The sequence below is a fragment of the Rousettus aegyptiacus genome, unplaced genomic scaffold, assembly GCF_014176215.1.
Source record: "Rousettus aegyptiacus isolate mRouAeg1 unplaced genomic scaffold, mRouAeg1.p scaffold_m13_p_2, whole genome shotgun sequence".
NCBI classification, from domain to species: Eukaryota; Metazoa; Chordata; class Mammalia; order Chiroptera; family Pteropodidae; genus Rousettus; species Rousettus aegyptiacus.
The window spans coordinates 128,712,087-128,733,038 of record NW_023416295.1 but is presented as its reverse complement, the minus strand read 5'-3'; the positions used below and the strand labels follow the sequence as shown (position 1 = coordinate 128,733,038).

General features: G+C 48.6%; 2 protein-coding genes and 1 pseudogene across 2 annotated transcripts; 2 read left to right on the top strand and 1 right to left on the bottom strand.

Moving 5' to 3' along the window:
- Positions 1-2,540: 2,540 nt before the first annotated feature.
- IGFBP6 (insulin like growth factor binding protein 6) lies at positions 2,541-6,950 on the top strand. Its single transcript, XM_016142695.2, has 4 exons — positions 2,541-3,005; positions 5,641-5,780; positions 5,954-6,073; positions 6,622-6,950. Exons 1-4 carry the CDS (start codon positions 2,678-2,680, stop codon positions 6,742-6,744), a joined length of 711 nt encoding a protein of 236 aa, XP_015998181.2. The 5' UTR covers positions 2,541-2,677; the 3' UTR covers positions 6,745-6,950.
- A 1,186-nt stretch (positions 6,951-8,136) lies between these two features.
- On the top strand, positions 8,137-17,625 carry SOAT2 (sterol O-acyltransferase 2). Its single transcript, XM_036237355.1, is given in 17 exon segments — positions 8,137-8,212; positions 8,709-8,764; positions 9,290-9,426; positions 9,706-9,765; positions 10,113-10,220; positions 11,670-11,809; positions 11,812-11,945; positions 12,547-12,551; positions 12,610-12,674; positions 13,227-13,311; positions 13,801-13,846; positions 14,059-14,188; positions 15,119-15,216; positions 15,615-15,713; positions 16,234-16,369; positions 16,868-17,013; positions 17,199-17,625. Coding segments are annotated over 17 exon segments (1,572 nt in total). The 3' UTR covers positions 17,250-17,625.
- Positions 17,626-19,994: 2,369 nt separating this feature from the next.
- LOC107509778 lies at positions 19,995-20,952 on the bottom strand (annotated as a pseudogene).

Sequence of the window (20,952 nt, the reverse complement as noted above, 5' to 3'; positions counted from 1 at the left end):
ATACAAGCAGGACTGTGCCTCAGCAGGACAACTGGGAAGCTGCGTGTGGAATAGATGGCAGAAATGGAGGATGGAGACCAGCTGAGGTCATCATAACAGTTCCCATCAGCCTTACAGACTTAGGCCGTGTCATGATGTGATCACTGTCCTCCTCTCTGGTTTTTGTTTTTGTTTTTGTTTTTGTTTTTATCTATGGACTATGTCATCACTTGTCTTTCCTCAGACTGAAGCTCAAAAGCGTCCTGGCAAGCCTTATCCTTTACAGCCTTGTTCTCGAAAAGAAGTCAGCACCTGATAGTGTCATGGATTTGGAGGAAGGGGCTGAGCGTGAGAGATGCAGAATATAAGGAACAGGAGGACAGAATGTAATGTGCATGAGGAGGAGGAATCCCAGCAGAGTTTATTTATGGAAAAGCCTAAGTTATAGCCCAAACTATTTAGCCTTTCACAGCTCTGGCGGAAGCTTTCAGCAAAGTCCTCTCACACAGAGGCCAGACAGAGTCCCAGGGGTTTGCACCTTGGCACACACTACATCCTGAGTGCCCACTATGTACTTTAGATCCCTGCTCTGGATACTGAGGTGGAGGGCATCCCTACGGGAGAAGAAGCAGAATTCATGAGTCTCAGTAGGCAAGAAAGAGCCTGGTTAGACCCCAGCACTGATCATGCAAAGCTCTGGACATCCATGCTGGAGGGATGGGGAAAAGGAATGTGCAGTACTGGGGTAGTGAGCTGTACTGGATCATGTAACCAAGCTTAGACTTCAGGGAGAGACCAAGCTGGGGAGGTGCAAGCATTAAATCTGTAGGGTGGTGGGGGCAGTGTAAGATGACGGAAGGGAGAGTTGGAGGAGAGAGTATTAAGAAAAGAGTGGTAGGTGTGAGAAGCTAGCAGAGGACTGGGCTTTTCTGCAATATAAACTACCAAGGAAGAGCACAAACATATTTTTTAAATCACACAGAGATCCTGCAGGGAGCACAGCCAACTGATCCCCATCCCAAATTCCCACAGGCCCTGTCTTATTCAGGAGTGGATTGCTGAAGCCCAGGAGAAAAGCCTTAGCCAGAACCATGTGCAGGGCAAAATAAATAGTGATATGAGTTTGAAGAAAGGACAGAGCTCTCCATCCTGGGGTTAGAGCTTAGGTCAGGAGATCACAGAGCCTCACAGGGTGGAGGAGAGCTGCCCACTCCCACTCTCCCAAACCTCCTTCTCCCCACTTGTCCAATCGCAGGGCTGCTGAAAGATCCTACTCCCCAAATGCAGCTTTTAAGGTCCCAGGGTTGGCCTTGGAGGGGTGGGTGCTGGGAGTACCATTCTTTTATTTCATATTTACCTAAAAGTTCAAGAAGCCTTTGCTAACATTCTTGCTTGGGGGCCCAGAATTTAAACTGAGTCACTGCCCAGAACACTTGTTTTAGGAAAGAATGAGATGGTTATTGCATAATCCAGAGCCTGGCATTGTGGGTTGCTGACAGCAACATCCTTCTTCCCTCTAGGAAGGAAAGCTGGGCTGGAAGTGCTGGGGATGGGTGGGAAACTCCCTGGGGAAGGGTAATGGTGGGGTGAAGAGACAGGCTTGTGTAATGAGGGCCTTCAGTCATCTTCGGACATTCCCTGTGCACAGCACAACCTGATGAATTCAGATAATTCACTGGATGATACTGGGTGGGGGTGGGATGGGGGACAGGTTCCGGGAAAGGAGAGGAATGGAGGGTAGGCTGACCTTAATAAAGGACTGAGGTTGGAAGTCAGGGGGTGTGTCCTGCTCTCTGACCACTGTTCCTAAGAGCACCAAGAGTATGGGCTCCTCTGACTTTGCTCCACCCCTATAATTTCAACTGGCCAATCACCCCCTCACTTGTTCCTATCTCCCAGGTTTTCACCCTTGTACACTGACCTCTCTGCAATCCTTCCAGACTCCCCTGGCTCCACTATAGTGCTAAGGTTTCCAACAGTTCATTCAAGGTGTGCCTCCCCACCTTGTCCCCCAATCCTTTCTATCAATTTACCCAGTCTGGTCCCCCTGACACCCGTTTTCAGGGACACTTTCTCTTGCCCCTTCCTCAGTATTACTCTTCCTCTCTTTGCCCTTGACCTACTTTCTCCCATCAGCAGTCGGTACTCCCAAGACTCCATTATCCAACATCTTGGACTTTTTCCTCTTTTCATTCACCCCCAGCCCTCTCACGACCCCCAGGCACCATCTCTTCTCTGTCCGCTTTCAGACTGTCATCTTCTCACTCCCCACGGGAGCCCCTGCGCGCCCCTGCGGCTACACACACGAACTGGATTTCAGGTTTTCTCTTCATCCCAACTTCTGTCCTCTCCTCCTTCCACCCCTTCCCACCCTCCAGTTCTTCCAGCCAGCTGTCCAGCTCCCAAATTCCGGGCGAGATTCCCGGGAACAAAGCAAGAAAAATCAGAGTAATTTGGAAAGTAAACAGAAACTGGGAAGGGAGGGAGTAGAGAAAAGTGGGGAGGATCCAGGTGGGGCGGGCTTCTCCAGTCCCACCCAGTTTAGGGAATGCCTCTGCCTTTTTCCTCCCACCCTCCTTCACCTGGCTCTTAAAGGGCCTGGCCTCTGACCGGAGCTACTTAAGGCAAAGGGACGGTGGCGGGCAGCAGCTGCGCTACGACTGCTCTGGGAGGAGTGCACGGGGCAAAAGTCTTGACCATGACCCCCCACAGGCTTCTGCCACCACTGCTGCTAACTCTGTTGCTCGCTGCCGGCCCAGGAGGCGCCTTGGCACGGTGCCCAGGCTGCGGGCAGGGGGTGCAGGCGGGTTGTCCAGGGGAGTGCGTGGAGGAGGAGGATGCGGGGCTACCGGCTGAGGGTTGTGCGGAAGCTGGGGGCTGCCTCAGGAGGGAGGGGCAGCCGTGCGGGGTCTACACCCCTAACTGCGCCCCAGGACTGCAATGCCAGCCGCTTGAGGAAGAGGAGGCACCTCTGCGGGCGCTGCTGCTGGGCCGCGGGCGCTGCCGGCGGGCCCGCAAGCCCTCGGGTGAGTCCGCGCCCCGCCCCTACCCCGGCAGGGTCCTGAAGAGATGGGCGCGGGTAGCCCTGCGAGGTTCTGCCGTAGACACTTCTCTCCAGCCCTGGGGGCCATGTTAGGGAGGTAAAGGGGGCAATTGCGGGGTCAGCTAGAAGGCTGGGATGAGGCTAGCTAGCTAGGGTCGGGAGGATAAGGCGGGGAGTTGTCTGAGTTCTCAGCATTTTTTGCGCCCTCTATTTTTTGTCTTGAGGGGAAAGGGGCGGGGTTATGGAGGGGTGCAGGGCCACGTCATATGCCACAGAGGCCCAACTCCTTCAGCCCTAAACCCCCAAGCTGGAAAAAGGACCCAGATGTTGTTCTCAGCTTCCATTTGAAGAAAGAGGGATGGAAACCCTCTTTCTGCATCCATTGCTCCCAAATCCACACACCCTGAGAAATATTTCCTCCTCGCCTCTTAATATCAGGGTGTCCAAAGCACCTGAATGTGAGGTCTAGAACAGACGATGCCCCAAATCCAGAGTTATTTCAGACTAGACTAGGGTCAAAGGGCAGGTACTTGGGGCCCCTGGGGAATGGGGTGAGAGGTGGGAAAAGAAAGAATCTGCAAAATCAGTTATGATTTAAAGCTGTTCAGAACCCTCCACCCACCCCACCCTAGGGAGGAGAATAGAAGGCTGAGTCATTGAGTGGGTGGGACAGAAGTGAGTCAGAACCCCAAAAATGGGGGGCAGCAGAGAGGTGGGGAGGACAGGAAATGCAAACAGCTCCCACTCCAGGGGCATCTGAGCTGCATCCATTGCTCTTCTGCCCCATCTCCCTGGTTTCTTCCATGTGAAGAAATAGGGAATTAGTCTCAAATGCAAGTGTCCAGGCTGCTAGGAGTTCTTCCTCAAAGGGGTGGTCCAGGTGGGCCAGAGGAGGCAGTGGGAGCATGGTCATGGTAGGGTGCCAAATAGAGAGAATGAGAGGCAAGGGCTAAGGAGTGTGAAGGGAGGAGAATCAGACTCCTACAGAGGAAGTGGCTCCAGCTGCGAGTAGTAGGCAGATGGGAGCACTATCTAGGTTTGAGGTCTGGAGAACTGAACAGAGCTTGCTTTAGGCACAGAGAGGGAGAAACGATCTTTCCAACAGTTACAATATGTAATTTTACAGCTGGGTGAATTCCAAGCAGTGCATGCTTCCCTCCCTGCCTTTTCCTCGCCCTGATGCCCTGACTTATCTCCTCACCCTATGCCATCCTGAGATCTTCTCCAGAGCCAGGAGCAGACTGCCTATTGGAAGCTCCTTATTCCCTGCACTGTTGCAAACTGCCCTCTGCCCATCCAGGGCAGAATGGTACATTCAGAATCTCACATGCTCAGGGACCACTGGAATTGAGCTGGGCTGAGACACAGGGAACCAGAAAAGAGAGGCCCGCACTCCCCCTAAAGTAACCACAGCTCAGGCCTGGGAGAGGTGGGCTGAGTCACAGCAGGGTCATAGCAGGGACACACGTTCCACTTGGGTCCCTGCGACCAGTTCCACGTCCATTGTTCTTCTGCCCCATCTCCCTGCCTTGGTGCACCCCCTGTTGGCCTTCTGAGGAACAGTCAAGTCTTTTCACCCCAAACCCAAGGCCTCCCAGTGTATCCGCTGGGGTAATAAGGTTCAAGACACCTACCCAGTAGATGCCTAAAACTGCAGATAGTACCAAACCCTAAACAACTTCTTCAACTCTGCCAGAAATGTGGCAGCAGTTTCTTCATCAGCAGATCTAGCCTCTCCAGTAATTTTTATATTTTTCAGTCTAAACCTATTCTTGAATCTGCGTAACCACCCTTTACTTTCAGTAAATGTGTGGGTGTCACTTATTTCCAGGGATTCCTCGCTGAAGTCTTCATATAAGCTCAGTGCTTTTTGTGGCAACACATTGCCATCAATTGCATCACATTTTCTGTTTGCGTCTTCCACCCACAAATTTAATGTCTTTTCCATCTTAACTAGGCACTTACCACACACTGTGGCTGTAACTTTTGCAGTTTGAGGTTTGACAGCAAAACTAGCATGAATTTCTTTTTCTTTTTTCACAATTTGATGGATAGAAGATTCTTTGTTACTGTAGATCTTAGCAACCTCAGCATTAGATATGTTTTCTTTTTGTATTAAGTCAAGAACTTTCACCTTTTCACTTAAAAGGCAACACTGGACAAAGGGATGATTCCTATCTGGGCAGGACAGAGCAAGAGGGCGTGAGATTTCAACACATTACTCAGAACAGCAAGCGATTTAAAACTTATGAATTGTTTCTTTCTGGAATTTTCTATCAAATATTTTCAGACCTCTGTTAAACACAGGTAATTGAAACCACAGATGTGGGGCAACTATTGTATTTGTATTTGTTTCTGATTTTTGCTTTTCAAAGTGCTTTTTCTTTATAAACCATAAAACTTGTCTGGGGATATTGTCAGTAAAGGTAATAATACCATTTGCTAGAGAAAGAACCTGAGGCTGGGAGAAAGTAAGGGTAGAGCCAGGGTCTAAACCCCCAGATTCCCTCTCTTCCACCCACTTTAGTGAGTAGGGGGTGAGCAAGGCTCTTTTCCTCTGGTCTTTGACATCTGGTTGATTTCTGGCCTCCTCTTCCCCCATCCTCTTGTGGCTGTAGGGGAAAATCCTAAGGAGAGTAAACCACAAGCGGGGACTACTCGCCAACAGGAAATGAATCGCAAAGACCAACAGAGGAACCCAGGGACCTCTACCACTCCCTCCAGGCCCAATCCTGGAGCTATCCGAGACACTGAGATGGTGAGTTTGGGGCTGGCAGGGAGCAGGAGGGGTAGGGAGCCCTGGAGATGCCCACCTGAGACTGCTTTCTTAGGCTCAGAGAAGTCTCCCAAGTCAGTCCTGGTAGGGCCAGCGGACTGTGCTGTGGAGCTTGGCTGAAGTGATTCTGAACTGCTTGCTCTCCCTTCCGCCAGGGTCCGTGCCGCAAACATCTGGACTCAGTGCTGCAGCAACTTCAAACTGAGGTCTACCGAGGGACTCACACCCTCTACGTGCCAAATTGTGACCATCGGGGCTTCTACCGGAAACGGCAGGTAAGGCCGCTCCTCTCCTCCTATTGGTCCATCAGTACAGGCTCCTACCAGGAAGTAGGAATTGGGAAGGGGGGGATGATGTCTCATATAGTTGCATAAATAAGACATTGTCCCTGCCTTTAAGGATCTCGCAACTTTAGGGTCTACACAGAAATTAAACAATCACACACTGTAGTAGCGGAGTTAGGCTGCCTAACTCAGAGGTGCACAAATGTGAGGCAGTGAACACACAGGTGGCTGAGCCCACACAAAGAGCCGGAGAATTTGCATTTCTAACTCTGTCCCTGGTGATGCTGATGCTGTTGGTTTGGGCACCACATTTCCAGAACTACTGTTCTAGTCTAGAAGAATGGCACAATTTTGTGGGTGGAGAAGAAGAGAAGCAAGGGAAGGGAACCCGGCGGGCCTTACGGTCCTGAAAACTCTCAGATGTTTCCGCATACTCAGACATAGGTGTCCACACATCATCCCCTCCCATCATGGAACCACTCCCATCTCTCCTGCTGGAGCCTTGGCCTCACCTCTGATCCATATGCCTCTCTCCCCAGTGCCGCTCCTCCCAGGGGCAGCGCCGAGGTCCTTGCTGGTGTGTGGATCGGATGGGCCAGCCTCTGCCAGGGTCCTCGGACAGCAATGGAAGCTCCCCTTGCTCCACCGGGAGCAGCGGCTAAGGCCAGGTGGGGACCCACGTGGCCACTGGCAGGAGCTATCATCTTACATCATTTATTGAGTAATGAGTAACTTAGGGGCCCTGAGCTCCAAACGCCACTTTCAGGTCCTGCCCCATTGACTCTTCACCCCTAGGACCTCGCACCTGGAAAGATTGTTGGTGTTGGCTTGGAGTGTTAATAAAGCTGTGTTGGGGTTCTCTGGTCTATGTCTCTGTGTCTACCTCTTATGTTCCTGGAGCCTCTGGTCCCCTACCCCCCATAGCAGCTCTCTTTTCCTGTGGACCACCTTCGGTCCTTCTTGCTGCACTTGGAACAAAGAAGGCAGCCATTGGCAGAGTTTTCAGGCCCTGAAGCCTCACTCAACTAAACAGCAGGGAACGAAGGGTGGGAGGTAGAGGTGGGGAGACATTGAGCCCATGGCCTTGGTCTAAGGTTGTGATCTTGTTTCTAACATTGATCTTTGGACACAGGGGAGAGAAAGAATTAATAGTTAATCGCCAGCAGGAACCCAACTATGAGGAACTCTCAAAGTATTTACCCTTCTGTTACTTCCTACTAAAAAGGGAAATTATTATTTATTGAGCTCCCCCCATGGGCTGGGCCCTGGACCATGTGCTTTTACCTCATTCTGCATTTACGGTACTCTTGTGAGGTAGGGACTTTTGCCCCTGTTTTTTAGAGGAGGAAACTGTGGCTTAAAGTATTTGGGTCACTTGCCTGAAATTAACAGCCTGGAGTTAGAGGGAGGATTTAAATCTGGTTCTTCCCTATGTGACAATGCCTGAAATTCCTTAGGTGCTGAAGACATGTTTGTTTTGCCTACCTACTAATCCCAGCAGGTGTAAGGAAGTGTTGAGAGTCAGAGGCCTTAGCACCCAGCACGTCCTGGAGGAGCCACAGCACCAAAGTTGTTGCAGTGTCAAACTACTAATCACATGCATACGGTGTTTTCTGAGTTTACAAGGTTCTTTTGCACACCTTATCTCATGGTCTAAGGGAGCCGAGTGCACTGATACCTGAAGATGTTTCTGACTCCACCTCGACCTTCAGTCTGCTAGGAAAGAGATTTCCCACAACATGCATAGCCACCGCTCCAATGGGAGGGAGAGCAGGCTACCTCACAGCTGGGCATCTGTGTGGTGGTTGGGCTGTTGGGGGTTTGCATCCAGTCCATCCCTGGACAGCCAGCAGAACCTGTAGCTGAGAAGCACTGCCCTCCGGATCAAATAACCTATCATACTCCTGGAGGCCACCTCCTCCTGAGAGGACTTTAGTCTTTGGAGCTGTCAGCTGAGCTGAGAGAGATGGGACCTCTCCTCGCTGGCGGGCTAGGAAAGAAAGGAGGGAACACAGCAGAGGCTGCCTGCAGCCTGGTCAGTCGAGATTCACATCATGGAGCCAAGGGCAGCCTGACTGCTGAGGAGAGCAGAGCCCAGAGGAGAGCAGGAGAGCAGACCCTCCAGAGGAGGTGAGCTACCCTCTGGGAGGGCAGAAAGCTTAGGTGGGGTTGGCTGTGGGGATAGCCTGTTTGAGAGAGGCCTGCTATCCACCTGCAATCCTTCCTGCTTTCCTGGGAGGCCAAGGAAGGCAGACCCTGGCCTCTGCCCCTAACCACCCAGCTGCGAGAGAGAAAAGTAAAGGAACATTCAGACCTCTGGCCTTGCCTTGTCTTTCTGATTCTTTAACCTCAGAGGGTAAATGGAGCGGCTTTTTGTTCCCTGGGTACTCTGTTTCCAGTAATGTCATTAGGCTCCCTGCTTGCTGATGGCCTCCTCACACCCTGCCAGAATAACTTCCTCTTCTGACTGTCCTACCCATGATACTAGATATCAACTGATTGTGGCCTGGGAGGCTGCTGAGCATACAGAAAGCATTTCCTGCTCTGAGGATGCCTCTGGGTTTGCACAAGGCAGCAGAACCCTAACTCCTTCCCCTTGGGTGTGCCCTTTGGCCCCTCCTCTTAGGAAATGTTAAGGTACATGGAGACTCAGACTTGGTGCAATGGACCCAACATATGGAGGTAAGGGACCTCAGAGGTCAGAGATCAAGATGGGCAGGTCCTGTAGTGAAGGGAGGTAGAGGTGAGGACTGGCTTGGTGATAAAGACAATTTGTTTTGGGGTTCAAACCCCTCAGATCAGGTTAGAGCTAAAGGTTAAGATGAAGGGGCTTGAAACACAGGTCATCGGGGCAGGAGCCAAAAGTCACACCAGTGAAGAGTCTTCTGTTAGTGGGGCTAGAGGTCACGAGAGGGAAGGCTGGGGTCAGGGAAAAGAGTCAAGTCAGAGATGACAAGGTGGTCGGGATTCAGACCCAGGGACTTGACGTGTCACTCCTGCTGTTATTCCTCAATCTTCACTGCTGCCATGGGAAGCCAGAGGGGGATAAATTCCTGAGGAACCTCTGACCAGGAACCTCTGAGCAGGAACCATGCTTTCTATTTAGCATTTAGCAGTGTGCCTGGCACAAGGAACTTACTAAAATGTTGAATGAATGAGAGGATGGCTGACTGGATGACGGACAGTGAGCCCTGCTTTGTCCTGTAGGCTGTGAAGATGCAACTGCTAGAGCAATGTCAGGGTCAGCTGCTGGAGCTGCTGGATGAAGCCATGTCAGAGGCAATACAATCTTATCCACTACAAGGCAGACCTCTGCCTACTATCCCTCCAGATTCCTTGAGCAAGTAAGAGTCTGAGTTGTGGGGGGCTGAGGAATGGCTGGAGCGGGCTCCTCCTTCGTAAGGATTACAAACCATAAACATTATTTCACTTGCCCTTTGTCAGCATTCGCGGGACTCTCACTTCAACCTTCCCTTTTCTCCTCTTACCGCCTCTGCCATCCTGGCACTGACCTCCATCTCTGGACCTTGCTATGCCCTGGCCCTGACCTTCTGCAAGGCCCTGCCCTCTGCCCGCTGCCTTCTTTCTTTGGGTCCTGACGCAGGACAACTGTCTCAATGCAGGACCCAGGAACCATCCTTAAGGAAATGGAAAGTTTTCATCATTCGCAAGTCCCTGCTTGAGTAAGTCAGGAGTGAGGACAGGGGGTGGGAAGAAAAGAAAGTGCTTTGGGATCCAGGATACCTTTGTTTTCATCCCAAGGCTCTAGATGATTTTGGAGAGAACTTGGAAAGGATTTTTAAGGTTCAGTTTTTCCATTTGCCCTGGGTGTGACTGTGGAAGAAAGGTCACCAGAATAAGAAGTGTCCGGGCTGAAAACAGCTTCGGACAGATGTCCTAGCCACATCCCAGCTCTTAGATGGAAGTTCCCAATCACTAGGCCTCATTCTCATATATGTACAGTGCCTGAGCTAGTTCATATGACCTTAAGGACACTCCCACATTGACATTCAGGCCCCTGTTCCTCCAGCGAACTGATGGAGGTGCAGCATTTCCGGACCATCTACCACGTGTTCATTGCCAGCCTGTGCGTCTTCATCATCAGCACCCTGGCCATCGACTTCATTGATGCAGGCAGGTAGGCCCCTCTTCTGGCTGGGATAGGCACACAAATCAGATCAGACCCCTTGGGTCCCCAGGGCTGTATCTGCCACTGGCTTGAAGGGGCACGGGTTCCCCTTTGATTATTACACACACATCAGCATTGCTTCAACAACGTTCGCACCTAAAACATGCTCTTAGCTTCTCTTTTCCACAGCTTTGGATGGCTCATGGTCTGTCCTCCCAGAGTCAACCACTCTGGGAACAGCCACTCAAATACTTCTCAATAGGAATCTTGTCCTAAGGCAGATACACATGTATGTGTGCACACATGCACACTTCCCACTTCTCTGCTCTCACACATTTCTTTCTAAGTTAGTTCTGTTTAATTCAAGTAACCTCCTTTCAGTACCTCCTAAGTACCAGCCCTGGAGGCCAGAAAGATGAGGAGTAGCCCCCGCTCGCTGTCTATGAGGCACTGCAGATCTTGCAGGGAAGACAGACATGTGCACAAGTGCTGTGGTGGGTCATTTTTTCCCCCAGAGCCCTCCCCCCACTCTGGGGTGAACTTCAAAAGGCTGTACACCCCTAGGGGTCTATATTTGCATGCTCCCCACCCCCAAGTAGGGGTTAGGAAGCAGGAAAAAAAGAGGACCAAGAATCTGCAAGTTCAGCAACAGCACCTCCTTTAGGTAAAATTATTGCTAATCATCTGATAAAGGATAAAATCTTAAGTAAAAGGTTCAAATACACGTAAAGTAGCAGTCCTTCTTGACCAGACTGCTCCCCAGAAGTAACATTTTTAACAATTTTGAGAGCTTCCCTCCAGAGCATTTTCTGTGCACTCCATTCACATGTATGTAAGAACCAAAGAGATGTATTTTGTGTGGTTTACATAAATAAGGTACTTACTATACCTATTATTTTGTTTTCACTCCCTAACAACCTAGCTTAGAGATCTTTCCATGTTAGTCCATTGATTTTAATGAATGCAGAGTCTGGAACTGCCCAGTTTTGTTTACTTAGTCCTGTTCATTTAATGAACATGTAGGTTGTTTCTAATTTTTCACCGTTGAAACCATATGCTCTTAATCTAAGCAAACAAAACACTCAACAACCTGCTTTGTATTAACTCAAGTCTACAGCTACAGACATAGCAAAAGAACAAAACGACTGAAAATCAAAGTTGAACTCTAAATATCTCCCATGCTAATACGAAGTACGGAGCCCTTCTGCAACACCACAAACTTCACAGAGAACTCTAATGGTAATTTGGAAACCCATTTCCTGATACAATCTCCTCAGGCAACGCCCTTTGCTAGAAGTCCTGGGCAACAGAGGTGCTATCTTGAACACCTTCAGAGACGGAGAGCTCACAACCTTAGCAAGATACCTCAGTTTATCTTCCAAGAGCTCTGGCCACAGAGGCAGGGGACAGGGATGAGCTACATATTTGTCTGCCTTGTCTCTCCTTCCACACTCCAAGGCTGATGTTGGAATTTGACCTGTTGATCTTCAGCTTCGGACAGCTGCCCTTGGCTCTGATGACATGGATCCCCATGTTCTCGTCTACTTTACTGGCGCCCTACCAGGCCCTGAGGCTGTGGGCAAGGCCCCAGAGCGGAGGGCCTGGATACTGGGGGTGGGCCTGGGCTGCGTGTTGCTGGTTGCTCACACCACGGTGCTTGGCATACTCCCCATCCACATAGCGGTGGAATATCAGCTCCCGCCAGCCTCCTGCTGTGTCCTTGTCTTTGAGCAGGTATGGGCGGGGCCAATGATGGGATGGGGCGGGGCGGGCGAGATCCAAAGAGCGGTGGAGGCCCTGGCGAGGGTGGGCACTCCATACAGTATTGGCGGGGCGGAGCTAGTTACTAGGGGTGGAGTTCGTTGCAAGGGATTTGAGCGAACTAGCGGGCTCCAAGGAAATGTAAATAAAATGGATTGGGCTACGTAAAAATAATCTGACTCCCCGGAGAGTCACAGGGGATTGGCCAGATGAAGGCTCCGCCCTGGCCTTTTCTGTACCGCCTTCCCCTCGCTTCCGACAAAAAGATAAAACTATGGACTCTGAACACACAGATTTTACCATCTGCCTCTTCCTCGCTCCCTCTTCCCCGCCCCCTCTCCATTTCTCCATCTCTCTCTCTCTGTCTCTCTCTCTCTGTCTCTCTCTCTGTCTCTCTCTCTCTCTCTGTCTCTCTCTCTGTCTCTCTGTCTCTCTCTGTCTCTCTCTGTCTCTCTCTGTCTCTCTCTCACACACACACACACACACACACACACACGCACACACACACACCACAACCACACACGCACACACACACACCACAACCACACACACACACAAAGGAGAGCACGGAGAGGTTAAGTGATCTGCTCAAAGCCACACAGCAACTTAACCTCCCTTCCACTCCATCTCGGGTCAGGCTCCTGATGAAAAGCTACTCCTTCCTAAGAGAGGTTGTGCCTGGGATCCTTTGTGCCAGAGGAGGTGAGGCCTTCAGCTGGCCCTGCTGTGAACTCAGTCTCTTGGTTGATTGAATAAAGCCAGAATGACAGGATCCTCATTAAAGCTCTGACTTCCTAAGCCCCCACTGGGCACAGTTCTGGCCTCCAACTGGACTCTGTGGTCCTTAGACATTAGGCATTCTCAGGTCCCATACACTGTCGCCCAGGACTTCTGGTGCTTTCCTGTTTCCAGGCCTAACCTGGAAGGACCCAGGCTATGAGAACCTTATATTAGGATGTCAAAACCGAAAGAGAGGGAGAATGTGTGGTGGAACTTCTAGGTGCCAAATAAAGCTCCAGCATTAGAAAATGGGATGTGTGGAATGGAAGCAAAATAGGGGTATTAGAGAGCAGGTTCAGCTCCTGACCAGTTTCACCTCCCTACCCCATCTCTAGACCCAATATTCAGCCCCTGCACCTCTGTTCTATCCAGCTGGCCACTCCTCAGTCCCACTGCCTTCCCCCAGCAATGCCCCTCACCTCTGCCCTTTCTTCCTTTCCCCTTCACTGATGGACTCCTCTCACTCCCCTCCAGGTGCAGGGGTCTGGGCCCCCAGTTTCTCCAGCTACCTCTATTTCCTCTTCTGCCCCACACTCATCTACAGAGAGACTTACCCCAGGTAAGATCCTGTACCCTTTCCCTAAATGCCCAGGCCCATCAGGGACCTTGCCCTCCTCTCCTCCCCCTGAAGTCCCCAGCCTCACCCCAGACACTGGTCACTTTGTCCAGAAGCATCCCATCACAAAGATGGGAAAGAAGTGGCAGGTAGACTACTTTTCTTCCTTACCCAGCCCATGGTGACACAAGGGTGATCGACTGTCATGGTTTGCCCATGACTGTCCTGCTTTTAAGGACTAAAAATCCTAGTTTCTGGAAAATCTCTCAATCTGGAGCAAACACCAGATGGTTTGTCACCTTAGCTGACATCCAAGCTAGAAATCCATTTACTATCTCTGTTATGGAAGGTGCAAAGTGATTTAGGCTCCCACTCTCCCCAGATAATCCTCCCAGGCCTGAACAATTGAGGGGTTATAAAGAGAGGACCCCAGAACTTGGGCCCCCGCCTAAGCCGGAAACAAGAAATATATCATTTCTATTGCTGCTGCAGGACACCCAACATCAGATGGAATTATGTGGTCAAGAACTTTGCCCAGGTCGGAAGTTAGGTTAGAAGGGTAGACCACCTATGACTCACAGTGGCTGAAGGGGCATTTCTGGGAGTGGGATGGGGGAAGCCTGGGGAGGAGGTCAAAGGGTGTTGTTAAGGGAAGAGGAGGCAGATGCTGGGCTGGAGTCCAATTCCAGAGTAAGGGAACAGCTGCCGGTGCTCCCTCTCAAAGTTATGTGTCCATTACTTCCTCTCCAGGCTCTGGGCTGCGACCTCTATGCCTGTTTCATCCTGGGCCGCTTTTGTGTTCCTGTCTTTGCCAACATGAGCCGAGAGCCCTTTAGCACCCGTGCCCTGGTGCTCTCTGTCATGCATGCCACGTTGCCAGGTATGCCCACTAAGGCAGGGCTGGAGAAGGCTGCACCCTGGGGAAGGCTTAGCAGGAAACTCCTCCTTCCCCTCACTCTTTACCTTCAGTCAATTTCAACACCTTTTCTCTCTGACTCTCCTTTCACATCCGTCCCCTCCTATCACTGCTTATTGTGAGCATCTCAATTCCGTTTGCTATCTGCTCGCCCTTTCCACATCAGCCTCCCAACCTGTGTTGCTCCCACCTGAATTTTTCCTTTCCCATCCGCCTTTGAGAACATTGCTGCACAGATGAATTGTTCCTGACCCTGCTTCAAAAGCTCTAATGACTCCCCATTTGTGGCATCTCCAGTTAAGATTTAAACCTTGGCCTAGCATCCGAGGCCCTTCCTGTATGTCACATCCCACCATAAGCCCAGCCATTCCCTGAAAGGCATGCACTTCCATGCCTCTGGGGCTTTGCTCATGCTGATCTCTCAGCTAGGAATGTTCTTTCCCCATTTTCCAGTTGTAGAGTCCACTTCCTTTTTGGAGGCTCATGTGAGATGCCCCTCCTCTAGGAAGCATTCCTTTTTAAGCTGCCAATCACCATGACCCACCTTCTGCACTCCCGAGCACATCAATGGCCACCATGCTTCACTCCCAATACATTTGACATTGATACCTGGTTGGACATGTTCCTCTGTCTCAGTCTCTCTCCCCCTCCCCCACCTCTAACCACTCTGTGAACTCTCAATGACCTGGAGCTTTGATTTTCATCTTCTATCCCTAACATCTGGCATGGAGTTCATGAGCAAATGGATGAACTAATTAGTGCATGAATTAGTGAATGACTAATAAATGATGGGTAGGAATTGAGGCCCTAGTTGCTGGATGAGGGTTCCTCAGATCTTCCTGGGGGTTCCAGGTGGGCCAGTCTGACCTACAACCTCTTGTTCCCACTCACCAGGCATCTTCATGCTGCTGCTCATCTTCTTTGCCTTCCTCCACTGCTGGCTGAATGCCTTCGCTGAGATGCTACGATTTGGAGACAGGATGTTCTACCAGGTACAGCCTGGACCTAGGCCATTTGGGAGCTGAAAGTAGGGGAAGATGCTGGTTATGCCGGGTATCGACTCAGCTATGCTGTCCATCTCCCACAATGAGAAATGAGCTCTTCTGGGTGTGGTTACAATGCCACCCTGCTACCTCCCGACCAGCCAGGGCTAACTGCTTTTGTGTGGATGGTACTTTGGAAAGAGGGGGAGTAGGAGGGAAGGCAGAGACCCTAGGTCCTGAAGAGGGAGCTGGGAGAGTACTTGCTATCTCTATTCTGCGGGGAGCCAGCCCTGTGAGGGAACATTGAAACAGAGGACAGGGGACAGGGGTGAGAAGCTGGGGCCTGGGAAGAAATGGGGCCCTGGTGCTTACCTTCTTCCCCCACCCTGACCCCACCTCTTCCCTAGGACTGGTGGAATTCCACATCTTTCTCCAACTACTACTGCACTTGGAACATGGTGGTTCATGACTGGCTGTACAGCTATGTATATCAGGATGGGCTGTGGGTACAGGCTCTGCAGACCCCCTCAGCTCCAACAGTTTATGGAGCCTCTCTGAAACATCCTCTCCTTTCCCTTTTTGTACCATCTACCTTTTCTAATTTAAGGGCTCCTTGACTTCCATCTGCCCCCATTCTACCCAATCCAATGGGCAGAAAATCCTTCTTATGATCTAACTTCCTTCCTTCCTTCCTTCCTTCCTTCCTTCCTTCCTTCCTTGTCCTTAATTTCAGCCCCTCCACAGGGCCTTTCTGCCCTCCTAAGGAATACATATATCAGTTTTCAGTTACCAAGAGTTGTCACATACATTTAATCTTCACAATAACCATGAGAAGTATTATATCCCCTTTTAAAAATTGCATCTAAGGCCCAGTGGTCTAATAAAATGCTCTTAAATAAGACATGTCAGTCAGCCCTTTTGACCCTAAATTCTACAGTCTTTCCATTGTACCACACACCCTCCTGGCTTCCTTAAGGAAGGGGCTCTTTATGGAGGGGTCCATCTTTCATGCCCTGGCCCTGCCAGCTCCTTGGTGGCCAGGCCCGAGGGGCAGCCATGCTGAGCGTGTTCCTGGTCTCCGCAGTCGTCCATGAATACATCTTCTGCTTCATCCTGGGTTTCTTCTATCCTGTCATGCTGATACTGTTCCTTGTCATTGGAGGTGAGCTTGGCTTCTGTATGCCACCGGAGGGGAATTCACCCAGAGGATGGAGGCCTGTGCTCTTTCTCCTGGAAAATCCAGACTGATGGGGGAGGCCAAGAGAGAAGAGGATGTGCATGCCTTCTGAGAGAAGGCGTGAGAGTTGTGTGTGAGAGTTGGGTGAGGAGGGACCTGGAAGCAGAGAAGGAAGCAGCATAGGGAGTCAGCAAGATTTCTGGCTGGAGAGGAGCATCTGAGTAGGACACTCATAGAGGGAGGCAAAGGGGAAAAAATTGATGGAGGTTAAGAGGTTCAGTATGAGAGCCAAGATATTGAAGGGTAAACTGAGGAATCCTGGTTTTACATGAGCTACTTGAGGCCTACATGGGTTGCTGTAGCTGGTTTCAAGATCTTTCCCGATTGGATCTTCCTATTCCATTCAGGGCTTCTAGGAGAGCAGCCAGGGAGACAAGGCACAGGTATCTGGAGTTGGGGTGACAATCTTTCCTCCTGCCTCAGGGCTGATGAATTTCATGATGCATGACCGGCATACAGGCCCAGCGTGGAATGTGCTAATGTGGACCATGCTTTTTCTGGGCCAAGGCATCCAGGTCAGCCTGTACTGCCAGGAGTGGTATGCACAGCGGCACTGCCCCTTGCCCCAGGTAAGGCACCATGACCCATTCTCAACTCCCTATCCCTTCCTAACAGACAGTTGGCTATTGTTGACCAATTTAACAGCTAAGATCAGGGCCAGGGCCTGATTTGGGGGTGATGGCTTTCATGTCTTGGATACACAGAATGGGCACTAGGAGGGACCTCATTCACAACTCATCTTTCTCTGGCACAGACAACTTTCTGGGGGCTGGTGACACCTCGATCTTGGTCCCGCCATACCTAGAGGTCAGGACAACTTCGCTGCCCAGATGACACCATCAAGTTCTTCTCCGCCTGTGAAGCCTAGACCAGGGCTCATCTCTCTGTGCTCCCAGACTCAGCCCTGAGGCAAACAGGCTTGGCATGCATGATCTCCACCATGGAACTCCAGGGACTCAGATCTGTGGACCTGTGGACAGCCGAGCTCAGACTCAGAACGGTGGCGGTTCATGAGCCTTCATTCCCTTAGATTGGGCGTAGGGCCCCTCCCACTCCATGGCAGTCTAGACTTGGAGAAACTTGAAGAATTTACACATTTGACGAATGTGGGGTAACTTAGAGAGACCTGGGGCCACCAAGGGCTTGGTTCTTTTATTTGTACTTTCAATACGATAATAAACTCTGTGTCTCTTTTTATTCATTTTTTTATTTATTCATTCATCATTTGTTGAAGGCTGACTTTCGATAGCCACTATTAAAGAGTTGTGTCTGCAGAGGCAAGACTGCGGCGGGGAGGGCTGAGGGTCTTGGGGTAACATCCTGCCTTACCTTCTCTATGGCACTCACCTCTTTCCAAAACCCAGCCTCACCCCCTCTTCCAGCTCAACTCTTTTTTCAGCTGGCATTTCCACACCCCTTTAATCCTTGTGCTCCTGGCAACCTCTAGCACATTTTGGGAGGCCATATAGCAGGCCGCCTTTCCTTCGCAGACCCAGGAAAGGAACAGACATTAGGCAAATCTCGACTTCAAGGGCCTCAGTTTCCATGACTATAAAATGGACATTAAAATTAGGAGTGTCCTGATTTGTCTGAGGACAGCAAGTCAAAATATACATATTCCGAACCATTCCAGAAACTAGACTGTGTGGTTGCTCTAAGGAGAGGGTCATCTCTGTCCTTTCTACATAGATCCTTTGCCTAACCTGGTGCTGGAGAGACCTCTGGATCAGGAAAGGGGGAATATTAGCCCAAAGGAGGCTGAGGACCAAACAAACCAGGGTCCCTAAGAGAAAGAAGAGGCACTTTTTAAAACATTTTAACAGTATCCATAGTATGTCTTTCCATGTCAATAATATAGGTATATTTCATCATTTTAATTACTGCACGGCATTAGGTTACATGTATATACTACAATTTATTTAACTAATTACATACATTTCAATTGTTTTCAATATTTTGCCCTTAAAAATAATTCTAGGATAAACTTTCTTGTGTGTTTATCTATACATCTTTGTGCATTTTCTGAGGGGAAGGTTCTAGAAGCAGAATTACTAGAACACAGGGTTGGCTTACTTCAAGTTTTTACACACTGTTAAACCTCCCTCTAGAAAGTTTACATGAAATTAGTGTCTGATATTGCCCATCTCCCACCCCATTATTGATATGGGGTTTTGTCAACTTACTTATTTTTGTCAATCTGATAAGCAGAAAATTATGTCTATTGTTTTTATGTTGCATTATACTTACTACTTTTAAAAATTGAATGTACTGACCATTTTTATTTAATATTTTATTTGTTAGTTTGTTTGTTTTTGATAGGTTTTATTTTTTAGAGCAGATTTAGGTTAACAGCAAAATTCAATGAGAGTAAAGCTTTTCCATGTGTTTTCTGCCCCCACACAAGCATAGCCGCCTCTATTCTCACCATCCCCCACCAGAGTGGCACATTTGTTACAACTGATGAACCTGCTTCGACACATAGTAATCACCCAAAGTCCATAGTTTACATTAGGGTTCACTCTTTTTTGTTGCACATTCAATGGATTTGGACAAATTGATTTATTTCTATTTTTAATTTTCCAGTTTTATTGAGATATTATTGACATTAAACCTATTCAAGTTTAAGTTGTAAAATGTGATGCCTTATTGTATTATTGAAAAATGATTACCACAATAAGGTTAGTTAACACTTCCATCACCTCACGTAATTACCATGTTGTGGGTGTGTGGTGATAACATTTAATATATCCTATCTCAACAACTTGCAAGATTATAACACAGCATTGTTAATAGTCACCATGCAGTACACTATATCCCCAGAGTTACTCATCTTATAACTGGGAGTTTATACCCTTTGACCACCATCTCCCCCATTTTCCCCAGCCCCTAACACCTGGCAACCACATTCTACTCTTCATTAGTTTGGCTTTTTTGGATGTCAAATATGAATGAGCTCAGACAGTATTTTCTGTATCTGATTTATTTCATTTAACACAATGCCCTCAAGGGAATTTAGACAGACTTACACTGATATGTATCCATCATTATAATAAACAGAGTAGTTTCATTGTCCTAAAAATCCCCTGTGCTCTGCTGGATATTTTATTTTTTTATTTTGTTTATTTGCATATTTATTTTGACTGGCTAAACTTTAAAATTTTTCATTTTCATTTTATTTTTTAATTAAGTTTTTTTTTTTTTTATTTCAAGATAATTATAGATTCACATGCAGTTGTAAGAAATAACACAGGGAGATCCTGTGTACACTTCGCCTCGTTCCCCCCATGGTAACATCTTGTAAAACTATACACGACTGCATACAATATCACAACCAGGATATTGACAATATCATCAATATACAGAACATTTCCATTGCCACAAGATCTCTCATTAGCCTTTTAGCCACGCCCATTTTCCTTCACCCTATCTCCTTCATAGCCCCTGGAAACAGCTAATCTGTTCTCCATTTCTATAGTTTTGCCCTTTCCCAAACTTTATTATTTTTTTTTAATTTAAAAAATTGTGTTTACTTAGAAGCAGAGTGGTATTCAGTTAACAGAACAGTTATTTCATACAAGCTGCATTGGAGACAACTGAAGATGAAAAACTACCATCCCCATATATAACTACTTTGTGCTGTGCACCCAACAAGAACCTGCTTGAAATTTCTACGCCAATTTACAACCCTCATGTTGTACCAAGCAAGGTTAGTGGCTACTGAAAATGCCCCCAGGACAAAGCTATATAAAGACACATTCAGTGGTGTATTAACTATACAGAAAAAGACTCTGTACAGTTTAAAAACAAATCTTACATAGTCTTACATTTCGTTTTTTTCTTTAAAAGGAGTAACTTGTGTACAGGATGGAGGTTAAATGCTTTATAGACAAGAAGAAAAATTGTGCTAGAACCAACTTATTCTTCATCATCATCATCTCTTCGCCTTCCTTGTCTTCCTCCTCTTCTTTCTTTTTCTTGCTTTTTTTCAGCCTTGACAACTCCCTTTTTCACTTGTTGGGCTTTCCTTTATGCAGCAATATCCCTTTCATATTTTTCCTTCAGCTTAGCAAACCTTTTCATAAGGCTACTTTTCATCTGCAGCAGTATTATTCCACATCTTTTCCAGATTCTTTGCACCATCACCAATAGATAGGCCTGGATGCTCTCTTTTGATTTTGGGGCAATACTTAGGATAAAAACAAAAAAAAGAAAAAAGTCAAAGGAGGCCTCTTGGGTGCATTGGGATCCTTTAATTCTTCTTCATTTCCCCTCTTGGAGGGGTTTTCATTTCTCTTTCACAACAGACCTTGTCCACCTTTGCCATGTCTTTAACTTTTCCTTTCTCTTTCGCAGACATGGTCTTCCACCTCCTTGCGTACCTCTTAGAAAACTGAGAAGTTGACTGAAACATCTGGGTGCTTCTTGTGCTCCTCCTAATAAGTTCACACAACGAATACATATGATAACATTTTGCCTCTCAGCTTAGGATCTCCTTTGCCCGTGTTTAA